The sequence below is a fragment of the Seriola lalandi genome, unplaced genomic scaffold (assembly GCF_002814215.2).
Source record: "Seriola lalandi dorsalis isolate HSWRI2012SDOR001 ecotype SW California unplaced genomic scaffold, Sedor1 jcf7180002054524, whole genome shotgun sequence".
NCBI classification, from domain to species: domain Eukaryota; kingdom Metazoa; phylum Chordata; class Actinopteri; order Carangiformes; family Carangidae; genus Seriola; species Seriola lalandi.
The window spans coordinates 2,606,860-2,619,599 of record NW_019525077.1 but is presented as its reverse complement, the minus strand read 5'-3'; the positions used below and the strand labels follow the sequence as shown (position 1 = coordinate 2,619,599).

Genomic DNA, 12,740 nt, shown 5'->3' with positions numbered 1-12,740 from the left:
TCCCCAGAGAGCACAGTGTAACTGGCTGAGTTATCTCGACCCAGAGTGTGTCTGTGGCGTATCATTGGCTGCTCTGATTAACAAGGGCAGGTCCCGGTCCCACTCTGTCGGGGTGTTGATTATAGAGCCGGAGAATAGGTTGAGGATTACGGTTTAATTAAACTCCAGCTTAGTTTCTGATTTAACCTTTATTATGACTATTAATTAAGAATGGATTTAAGAGAGAAATTAGTGACTGTTTGGACTTTGTACTTGATTCAGTAAGGAATTAATGATCTGTTATGGTTATCTGGCTCAGATGCTTATGAGTATATACCCCTGTGGAAATAAAAATACAATGAAAATGATCTCTCTTAAACCTTCAAATCAGATGTTAAAGGAATAGTATGACATTTTGGTTCTTGTTCTGTTGGAGAGTTTAGGGAGTATACACATTTTTTAAAACGTTTATGTTATGTTCTTACTAAAGGCAGTTCGGACCCCAGAGCAGATTCAAGCACAGAACAACCGGTTATGTATAAACCAAAAGTTATTTAATGGAAATCAGAGTGGGAGAGAGCTCCGGGGGGAATGCTGGGGGGTTGAGGAATCCGGGTTGATGCAGGAGGAGTGTGGAGGTGGTTGGCTGGTGTGGAGCAGGTGAGTGGTCGGAGTGGGAGCAGCAGGGGGCAAGCAGCAGCACTGGAGATCTGAAAGCAGAGAAAGACACCAGTGAAGAATAATCCAAAAGAACGAGTAGTAAGTAATCACAATTTAAGATGAGCAGCTTTAGTGGCCTGGAGCGTTACCACATGGATAGCGGAATAATCTGGTGATGAGTGTGTGGAGAGCCAAGGTTCTTATAGAGAGCTTGATGATTGATGGGAAACAGGTAGCCAGTGCTGCGCCACGCTCCTGCTGAGAAATACACACACACACACACACACACACACACACACACAGAAAAAACGGGGAGGAGACACAGGGGAAGACAGGCAGGGAAAGACACAGGAAACACTGGGAAAACTCCTGCAGTCACAGAGGGGCTGTGACAGTTTAACCTGTTCCACACTGATATCTCCCTTTTCTTACAGCTGAGCTCGGGGATTATGACCCCGAAGAGCACCCATCAGACTACATCAGTGACTTCAAGCTGTTCCCTAAACAATCCCTCAAACTGGAGAGGAAGATTATGGAAATACACAAGAACGAGCTCAGGTAAAAGACGTGTGTGTGTTTGTATGGTGGGCTTGTTTGCTGTCTGGAGCAGCATCGTTGTTATCACGTTACTGTTTGATGTCGGTGACAGCGTGGATGCTCGCTCCTGTGATCTGTGCTTTCAAAACAATCTGCGGAGACAGTTCTCTACTCTGCACACAATGAAACGCTTTCTGTCGTTCTGGCTAGAGACGAAATTGGATGATACCCAGAGATTTGTGGTTGATTGCAAAGCAGAGGGTATTTCACTTTAGATTTAGTTGAAAGTGAACAAAAGCTGATATTAAATGACCTGAAAAATTGCATCCTTCTGTGTCCTCCTGCATGTTTATCAGAGCCCCTGCTTTTGGGTCACCTGAAAATTGTCCTGACACAATAAATATCTATAAACCCTGGCATGTTTCGGTGTTTCTTTCCAACAAGAAACTACAGTTGAATAGGGTAGAGACTTTACCTAGATATCACCAAGCAACTTCCCCAGCTGATTACTTACATTATAACATTTTTTTGTATTGCATTTTGCATTATTTCTGAAATTTTAATGTGCAAATGATACATTATCTAATTAAATATTTATAAATTTTCATACATTTCCAGAACTGAAATCTGAACATTGGACAAAGACAGGTTCAAAATTGTATCACTCCATAAATCTACAGTCAAGAAAATTACATTTTCTCCATGTTTTTAGGAATAAGATATTATATAAATGTGGCTATGGCTGATGTGAACAAACCCCTCTTTAAAAACTTTCAGACAACAAAACAGAGAAAGGCTGGTGTATGTACAGTATGTGCTACTGTGGAGATTTCTGGCCTTTAAAGATATGGATTGCATATATTTTTATTGGAAACCACTTTTTTATAGATACAATATCTGATACAAAGGAAATGATCATGTTTGAATCTGGTAACATTGTGCAGGTGAGAGAGAGCTTTCCAGCGATACCCTTGATGCAGACAACATGCAGTATTGTATGTGAGTTTGGTGAGTTTAAGAGAAATCTATAGATGCAAACAGACGAGTAGTGAAATACACACCCAAATTTGTATTTTGAACATTTTCTTCCCAGTAGTCTGAAAGAAGACATGTTATGGAAGCAAAATAGCCCAAAATCTCAAATTTTACCAGTGCATGAAAAAAATATGTTTTTGCCTGCTGTGTCTGGCCTTATTATTAACATGTCTGAACCTTGTTTGAGGAGGGAAATTGGCTGTGGAATAAAAATGCAATATGAGGAAAAGGAGATTAATGCACATAGAGGTTTCTGCATTAATATAATAATGACAATCAAAAAGATAAAAATATGTCAGAATTGATGGCCCATTCAAAATCATAAATCATAAGATCACGTAATATACAGTAACATATACACAAACCCCCTCCACTGGGTTGCTTGTGGGTATTTGTATCATTGCTGCAGCTCATGAATGATGTTGTGAGGTTTATGATCACACTTACAGCGATTATAGAACATCAAAGACAAATCCTTCATTCCCCAGAGCACAGAGGCAGATGATGCCAAGTGCCCTCTGTCTGGCCCGATGGGTCTGACTGACAGGATTAACAGCATGTAGATTAGTGCTGAGCTGTGGAGAGAGACTTCAGGTGATTTACAAATGTGTGTATGAATTTTATTCAAGAAGTTCTTAAATAGGTTTTGCATTTTCCTCCAAGTGCATATAGACAGATATATGTGTCTGCAATTTTAATGTTAATTTATATGTCTAGCATCTTGATGAGTAGTGGTCTACATCGCCCAGTGGCTTGACTTTGCAGCACTTAGACTAATGAGCAAGTAAAGCATCAACAATTGGCCTCTGAAAATAAGTCTGTTTCTGCAAAATGGCAACAGATGATGAAAAACTGGGGCAAATGTAATGACTTTAATTGGTTAAACACTTGGACAAAATCTTTTTCATCTTCTAATTGAGGCAGGAATCACACACTGGATCACACAGATCCAGTGTGACTTTCAGAAGAATCATTATTTCTGATGTCCATTACAAGTAAATATCCATAAATCCACTTAGAAACAACAGAAGAAGATGCCTCAGCACTTGACTGACAATCATCCCATTTTTAAGTTTTCTTCAGTTAAATAATTCATTAGCTGTCAGTTATTAATAGTTGTTGGACATACAATGGTACACTGAGAGCAGGAACTGCTAATTAGCAAATTTCCCTAAATGTTAATGAATAATAGGCAAAAAAAAAAATCAAGGGGCTCAAGTTGTAGCCTATAACTCACTGAATCCATGGAACATTATATTTCCTGTTTCTTGAAAATGTTTACATCTGTTCATTTAAGTGAACATGTTTGTTCACAGTTTGTCAGTTCGTGCTACTATTATACTGTATGTACACATTACAATGAAACAATAGATCATCTGTACCCTATAACTGCTAAACTATACAACTTAAATAACCCTTTTTTCCCCCTTCTCCTCTGTTTTAGGGGCCAGTGTGCTGCATTTGCAGAACTCAACATGCTCCAAAGGGCTCACAGCCTTGAAACATATGGAGTTGACCCTCACCCATGCAAGGTAACATTATAGTGAAGACTGTCCACTTCCATCCAGTCTGGATGTGAGGCCTGGTGATATTGATACTGACAAGGTTTTTCTTTCTTTTTTTACCCCCATGTTTACTCCTTTATTTCAGTTATTTAAGTTTAGACTTCCAACACAGAAATTTAAAGAACAATGTGCATGTGATCTTAAACAGAGAACAGCAAAGAGGAGGTCTGAGAGTGAGAAAAGGGAAGATGTGACTCAAAAAAGGAAAAGAAAAGAAAGAAAGAAAGAAAGAAAGAAAGAAGACAAATTTCTCTTGCAGCCCTTCGTTCACAGGTGTAAACATTCACCAGAGTTGTTTGTGCAGTTGTGTGGACGTACAAACTCTGGCACCAGTGGAGAGTTCGACTGTGCCAATTATACACGTACTCACCTGTCCTCTTTACCCTTTGCTTGTTTGCCCTTAATTTGCATATTAAACGGACAAATTTACACGTGATTAAGTTAACTAAGAGCAGCCTTTCAGCAAACCTGAGAGGTCAGCAGGAGAGGCGTAATAATGGGTGAGAAGAAATGTGATGAGGGAGGGGCGGTCGATGACTATCATCAGATCTAATCCATATAGGTTACGCTTGCACCTCTGGCGACATTGTCTTAGTAAACAAAATAAATCTGCACAGAAACCATCACTTTCAGGAATCAATATTCTTATTGATTTGCTTTAACAAGTCAATGTCACTGACTCCATCTTCATGTTAACACTGGAAATCTTTAGAGCAAAGAACTACTTAGTATTGTGAATCACTTCACCTTGCTATCTACTGTGAAGGACTGCTTGTACTTTTTCTTGTGACAGATGAAACAGATTGAATATGAGAAAGAAAAGTAATATTTCTCATTCTCGCCCCCTGTGTTCATCTTCCACCCAGTCAGAGTGTGAAATAGGGAAACTCTCTCATGGACAGGCATATCAAAGCATGCTAGGCAGATTAACCAGATATATGAATTCTGTCTGTCAGAGAATATCCCCTTTATCTGCTCCAGTCTCGTCAGTGGGGCTCTTTTTAATTTGGTCTGCTGGAAATGGCTGTAGTATCATGCATATGCAGATCTTTGAAGATCAACAACCAGAGAGAGTAAGCAAGAAAATGTGGGGAACAGTGATGTACAGAGAGATACGGAGAGGCACACCAGCAAAGAAGGGAGATCTACAGATGATAAACAGCAGTGTAGGAGAGTTGTTTGTTTCATTATATCAAACTAAATCTGTTCTGTATGTTCTGCACCTTGTTGTTGTTCCAATTTATTGCAAATTGGGGGGTTGGAGTTTGAAACAAATGAGTGATTTTGTGTAGGTGCCATTACCATGGAGATTATTGATGGCCCACTTGCCTCCCCGCTGTTAGTCCACCTGTATCCCATAATTCGCTGTGCTGCTTCTCATGCTGCGTGTGTGTGTTTCCAGGACTTTACAGGCTCCACAGCCTTTCTCGGGTTCACAGCCACAGGTTTTGTGGTCTTCCAGGGAAACAAGAGGATCCACCTCCTCAAATGGTACAAATTCCTGCTTAAGTCTTAATTATGAACCTGTGAGCATGAGAATTAAATGTGTCGCCTGTATCAAATCTGATCTTTGGCTTTAGTTGTCATTACAGAGCATTGTGCTCTTGTGTGGGTATGTATGTATGTAAAACAGTTCAGGACACTGGTACGACATGTAGTAAAAACTTTAATGTAATTTATTTTTTTATCCTCTATTGTGAATTGGTAGTGGTGGTAAAAGTATTTAGATTTTACTCAAGTAAAATTTCTAAATTCTACTAGCAACTATAGCTGCCAGATAAATGTAGTACAATGAAGTACAAAAACATTGTTTAGCTCTGAATTATAAATAGCATAAAATGGATGTTAAACAAAGTGCAAGAAAATACAAGCCCCCAAAATTGTCCTTAAGTACAGTACAGAGAAAATACTGTTAATAGGCGCAAATGTAAATAGAGCAAAACTTTTTACAGTACTGTTTGTCAAGGAAACAAAGCTTTGCCAGATGAAAGATAATCACACTGAACCACCTTGGTAGCCTCAGAACAGAAATTTGTCAGATTTCTTTTTTTATCATATCATTTAGCCTTTTTTTAATCCCAGATTCTGTAGAAATGTTTTCAGCTACAACATTGTGGTTCTTTGCAGGGTGGATGTCAGCAAGCTGAAGTTTGAAGGGAAAACCTTTTACGTCATTGGGATTCAGAAAGAGGTGAGTGCGGAGTCCTCCTGCATGCACCTCCTCCTCTAAAGGGTTAAAGATTGAGAACAAAATGTGCTGTGTATTTCCACCATGATGATGATGAATTGCATAGTCTTGTACTAAAGTCGTCATCATCATGCTGACCTGTTAGATCCCAACCATGACTTTGATGCAGATGCGCAGTTACTGTCTGTGTTCATTTGGATTCAGTTTTGTGTTTTTGACCTCAAAGTGTACTACACATCCTTTTTTTTTCCCTTTCCTTTCCTCCCTTCCTCCTTCCTTTCCTTTTCCCCTTTCTTCATCTGTGTACTGTTTACATCAGAAAAAATGTGCAATGAAACTGTACTGTTTGTCTATGTAATCTAGTCCACCATCACACACACTGTATATGTGTGTCGCTGTTTCAGATCTCCTTAACAGGCAGGATTCACTGTAACAGGATGGTGGGTGTGTTACAACTAACCTCCTCCCTCACATTATGTGTCAGCTGTGGCCCAAATATGAGACTCCTTCACTTCACCCATGAAGAAGTATGAATTATATGACATCTCTCCTTGACACTGACAGAAAATATTGACTCAAAACAAAGTGTCAAATTACAACTAGAACAGGTGTCTTGCATTTGGGACACATGTTTCATCTGTACGCTCGATGGTTGTCATCCTGTCTGGAGCTGTGGTAGATTCTGAGCAGCAATTCTGGTGCTTTACGCCCCATATATGTGTATAAAACCTTTATTGTGCAAAAAACTAAAGTAGAGCTGGTGGTGTCTCATATTGCTGTGAGATGCCTTGGGAATACTTGAAAATTATCATTACTGTAGTTAAAGCCAGGTTGCTCTTTAATCTACCAATCAGCAAAACAATCAGTCAGTCAATCAATCAATCAATCAATAAATCACATAACTATTCTCTTCATTACAGAAGCTTAAACCAGCTCTCTCATCTCTGCTTAACTTGTCAGTCTGTCTGCCTGTTTGTCTGTCTGGCAACTCATGAATGGCTGAAGATGCAGTTTTATCTTTGTGTTTCTGTCTCTTCTCTCTGTGTGTTAACATAGTCATCACTGGTGAGTAGATACAAGTAATAATAGTCGCACAAAACATTGTTGTTCTGAAATCCTCAATTTGGTGCCTCTCCCTACAGCCCTGCCTTCACCTCCCTTTATAACTGGAGGGGACCTTTTTCATCTTTTACCGTGTTCATTATTTGGTTGTTTGTGTCATTTTGTTTCATATCATTGTATTCAAAAGTCGTCTGCGTTGCCATTTCGTTCCGTTTATCAATTGATTTTCAGTTTGGTTAATTATTATTAGTTATTTTGAGTATTTGTCAATAAGAAAATTCCATTCTATGGTTGAAATGTCTTCATTGTCCCTCTCCTGTGCAACTATGCGTCACAGCCACATTATCAAAATAAGCTTCACAGCTCATCATCAGTAAACTACAGATTATGTGATATTATCATGCATAATCTGTAACCCTCTCCATAAGAAAAATGTTGATTTCTTCACTTTGACTGTGTCCTTATATGTGTGTGTGTGTGTGTATGTGTGTGTACGTGTGTGTGTGTGTGTGTGTGTGTGTGTGTGTACGTACTTGTGTGTATATACAGTATATCCTGTATATATTCACATCATTTCTGAAAGGAAGATTTTTCACAGTGTTTTAGGATTTTGATCATCTTGGTGTGAAGTCTTCCACTGTGTGATAGGTCACTGCATGATTTCACTATCTGCCCTCACCTCTGTTATTTAACACATTAATGTTGCTGTCCCACTTTGAGCTGGTGGCAGCTTTTCATGGCTTTGTCACTATAGCACACACTTTAAAGGCCTATTAAATAGGAATTTATCTTATTTGTCTATTGGTGTTCCAGCTTAGAAATACATTAAATGGTTAATTTACACCAGGGGATAGCAGTGGAGAACTAGCTAGCACATTAGTGCATCCCATTGATTGAGGTATTGGAAACACAAGTATTGCAAGTTAAATGCATCATAAACACATGTACTATAGTACATGTAAATATATCTTGTCAGTGTTTCGGAGGAGTTAAATCTGCATCATAAGAACTATTGTCGTGCTTTAAAAGCACCTTTACATGCAGCCAAAGTGGGACCAAAGACACTTTGTTAACAATATTTTAACATGCAGTTCTGATACTTCCACATGCCTGTGACCACACACACATGGCCACTGCAGCACATGTGTGTAAATCACAACTACATACCTAATAAAACTGATGTGCGGCACTGAGGGGGCTGGGCAATATAGCTGACTAAGAGGCTTTAGGAAAGGGAACAAGCCAGATCAGTGTACAGCGATCCATGGTCCCAAATCCTTTTCTTTTTTTTTTCTCCATAAAATTTATAGGTATGGCGAAACATGGTTGTTACCATTTACAGTAACTCACCCCCATGTTATTGATCTGGCTGTTTCCTTTCTCCCTCTCTTGCTCACCTCCTCCCCCTTGTTGTCGAGCAGCATTGATCTGGGATCTCGTATTACCAGACACACAGGACTGAAAATCAGACATTTACGGGAATATATCCCTCGTTCTCCCAGTCCACAAAGACCCATGTCCTGCTAGCAGACCATTTTACTGCTGAACACTGTGGCCAGCTCACTATATCTGTCTTACATCTTGCTAAGCTTATTGGCTTTGGGTCTGTGGGTCAGCAGTTTGCACAGCTCCCTCTCATCATGTTCAGCACTGCTCTTGTCCTTATTCAAACATCTTTTGGTAATCTCAATTCTCATCCTCACGGCCTTTCTTTCTTTGTCTTTGTCCTTTTCTGTGCAGAAGAAACTGGTGTTGACATTTCACACCTCGACCCCTGCAGCGTGTAAGCACTTATGGAAGTGTGGCGTGGAGAACCAGGCCTTTTACAAGTGGGTCTGACATGCATTTACACACACACACACACACACACACACACACACACACCCAGGAAACATATAGAGCTGGTCTTTTACTGAAAGATTCACCCTAAAGTGTCCCTTCCATTAAAAAGTGGAGAAGATGAATACACATTAAGATTTGTCAACATTACAAATATATAAGATGGCACTTATCTAATGGGTATCTGCTGCAACAGTTCTTAAGTCCATCTTTATTTAAAACTTTTCTCCCTGTTGGTTTAATTTGCTTTCCTTCATGTTCCACCTTTATTTTTAGCACATTATCACTCTTTTAACCTTATTTCACTGCTTCACTGTGGCACTACAACAATATGCTGCTGTCCTTCACTGGGGAGCAGCTGATCGCTCCGAGGATGTCACTCTGCTCTGCAGAGACTATTGACACTGCTGGCGTGTCACGAATGGAAACAAGCTTGGGGTGAAGGCGAACGTGTGAGAACGGAGATTAAACTCTACTTTTGTCTGTCATCATGACAAACACAAGGTTGCAAACAAAAAAAAAAAGAACAACTTCTTTGCCTTGGTCAGGGTTCAGTGGGAATATCAGAAAAGCAATTTCTTGCACTTGATAGAGGAAGTTTTCAGACTCATGATCACAGTGTTTGTATTGTTGTGCTAAACATCCCAGAAACTTGAAGCTTTCCTCCTTTTCCTATCAACTTTTCTTGAAATTTGAGCTTGCGCTTTCTGCATGCATAGAGAGAGAGGGATCAGACCACAACTTGATGCGTCCCAAGTTTTCAAGCCGAATTGTAGATTTTTTTGGCCCTGTAAAGAGCAGATGAAACAAAGTTGTGTGAGCACAAAGAGGAAAATAATAGAGTGAAGAAATATCCACCTGAGGGAGACCTGAGGACAAACTGCAAAGGATGCAGTGGGAAGATGGTGCTGAGTGGGATGAAAAGAACTGCTAGCTGTAACCAGCTCGTCAGATGTAATGTCCTGTTGACATGAATTCGAGGGCTGCTCTGTGATCTCCTCATGGTGTCCTTCCTCCTCCAGACTGTCAGTCACTCTGAAGGTCTACCTCACCCTCTGTATATATTGTCTTCTTTCCAAGGCTTTTATTTCCTCATACTGTTCACTCACACTTTCTTTATTAACATGTTTTAGTTTTGGAATATTTGATTGATTTCCCTTTGCTACTTTTGCTTTTATCTGCTTCAGCAGACCAATTGGCTCATTGATCAAATCTAACAAAAGGAAGACAAATTGGTGATGTAATAAAAGCCTCCTGATAATAGCCCTAGCCTGTATAACCCTGGATATTGACTTCTTAATGACAGCAGCTTGTGTGTCTGTGAGAGGCGGACAGAGAGGGAGGGCATGTCATCTCGGGTGTCAGACAAGCATCAGAGCCCCTTAATCAAATCAGAGTGAATTGAGTTTGTAAATGGCAGCCAGGCAGAGCTTTGAGAACATACAGCCTCTCTCTCTCTCTCCCTCTCTGATTCACTCCCACACACACTAAGCAACGCAAAGGTGTGTCTCTGTACTCTGGCACCATCTCTGTTTCTCTGGAGCCTGGTTTCACATGATAAATGATCCTGAGCAAAACAAGAAGGTTCAACCTACAGCATAAACTTTTAAACCTGTACACCCTGAAACAGCTTCCTCTTCCTGCCTTTTAAGAAGCCAAGTCTGTACACAACAAGTCACTGCCAGTCGGTCACTGTTGGTACATTACCTACAGTCGAGATGTGTTGTGGAAAGGATTAAAGTCACAAACAAATCCACAAAAGGCATTTCTTTAAAAGAATGGACTGTTCGGTGTTTGTGCTGTAGATGCTTTCTGATGATGATAAGTTCTTTGTCTCTTTGTGTTTCTTCCTCCCTCTCTCTGACAGGTGTGCAAAGTCGAGTCAGATAAAGACAGTTTCCAGCAGTAACATCTTCTTCAAAGGCAGCAGGTTCAGATACAGGTGAGACACTACTGAAGTTACTTTACATAATACTGGTTATATATATATATATATATATATATATATATATACACTGTTGCTCATAAAGTTGGAATAAAATATTGTTTACCACTTTCCATGAAATGATTGTGACAATGTGATTTAGACTTGACAGATAAAGTGTATATCTTCTCAAAACTTTAGTAGTCAATCTCTTCCAAAGTGATAACTGATGCATTTAAATAGGAATAAACAGAGGATTGTGTCTGAAAACAATATTATTCCAACTTTATGAGCAACAGCGTATATATATATATATATATAGGGAAAGCTGGGAAACAGGGACACAGAAAAAACAGGGAATGTCAGGAGAGAAGATTATGCTGGAATATAACCAGAGACAACAGGGAGAGATGAAATGATACAAAAACAGAATTAACCACTCACTAGATTTTAACTCTTGTAAATTCACCAACAGACCTTCAGCAGTTCAACACTCAGCTCAACCCTCACAGTTACACTTACATGTTACTGTTAATAACATCATTTAATTTCAGGTATTTTGCTGCCAAAGTGGCAAAAATCAATGAATTCACTGAATCATAGTGGCTTTGTCCTAACATTAAAAACTTTACACACCGGTGCTGTGTGTTGACCTTGAGCCTGTCAACAACAGCACCTACATCCTGCGTTTATCCTGCATCCTACATTTACTGACTCTAATATCACAGGAAAGCCTCCATGTAAATCTGCTCTGGAAGCCATGCCTCAATAATCATCACAGACGAACCTCTTCACCAGGCTTACACTTACAGTCTGCTCCATTTCATCAGCTAGCTAAAGCAGTTTGGCTTAAGGTTCAACGATGAGTAATGGCATATGGTAGAGCTTGTCCTGAAATTTGGGAATTGGTCATTTGAGCAAATGCAAAATGGGAAACAGATTTGTGGTGTTGGATCAGCTGATTCCATCATATTCCAGCATAGTCATACATTTACCAGCATGCAGTGCTGCTATGACTGTCCTTTGAGCTTCAAGTGCATGTCTAGCACCCCAGATATTTCATTTCACCCTCTAATTTATGACCTACCCATCAATCTCACCAACAATAGACTAATGGGTAGGATGGTGGCTGCTGGCTCGCACCAAACTGGCCGGAGTCCAGAAACTCCACTCGTCCAACAATCAGACTAATGGAGCTGCTGACCTTGCTGGCAGGAACCTGCCTGCTCTGCAGAAACACAAACAGTTCTAATTATGAAAAACAACTGCAAAATGAGTGAAAAACCACAGATTATTATTTTCTGACAGTAACCACTGCAATTATCTGTCGTCCGTTCCTCTCAGACATGCTTGGCTCCAACTTACAGCATCTAATTACTGACAGGGACACAATGAAAAACGTCATATAAAATGTGAATTGGCTTATGGGAATTTCAATTTCAAAATACTTTTAAAAGGCACACATGCATCTGTCACAAAGACTTACTGCAAACCTCTTCAGACAGTATCTACCCATCTGCAGCCTATCGACCTCAATAGATCTTTATTCAAAACAAGAGGTGATTGATTATTTCATAGTCTTGGTTTTAATGACTCATCAGTGTTGCTTATTGACTCCTTCATGTTCTTATGCTGCTGTTTTAATGTATTTTCTTCATTTTTTGTTTAGTTTTTTAAAGCTCTTTGCAATTGAATTTTGAAAAATGCAACATGAAAAATAGAAATTACAATACTTCCTCAGCAGTTGCACCTCTTTGTCTTTCTTGCAATTAACCTGTGTTTTCCCCTGTTAGCGGAAGAGTAGCCAAGGAAGTGATTGAAGCCAGTTCCAAGATTCAGAGAGAGCCACCAGTAGTGCGCAGGTAAAGATCAAATGTTTCACACAGTCAGAAAACCATAAACAAAAATCATGTCATTGCCTGCTTGCTTATTTACAGTCATACCCTTCTGC

General features: G+C 39.7%; 1 protein-coding gene across 2 annotated transcripts in view; it reads left to right on the top strand.

The window, feature by feature from the left end:
• The window catches only part of frmd3 (FERM domain containing 3), a 56,998-nt gene that overhangs the window by 27,918 nt on the left and 16,340 nt on the right, over positions 1-12,740 (top strand). For both annotated transcript variants that reach the window (XM_023414398.2, XM_023414397.2), the window contains exons 6-12: positions 1,074-1,197; positions 3,656-3,743; positions 5,179-5,267; positions 5,904-5,967; positions 8,767-8,855; positions 10,733-10,807; positions 12,583-12,651. In XM_023414398.2, the coding sequence (XP_023270166.1) occupies positions 1,074-1,197; positions 3,656-3,743; positions 5,179-5,267; positions 5,904-5,967; positions 8,767-8,855; positions 10,733-10,807; positions 12,583-12,651 (598 nt within the window). The remainder of the gene's footprint in view (positions 1-1,073; positions 1,198-3,655; positions 3,744-5,178; positions 5,268-5,903; positions 5,968-8,766; positions 8,856-10,732; positions 10,808-12,582; positions 12,652-12,740) is intronic.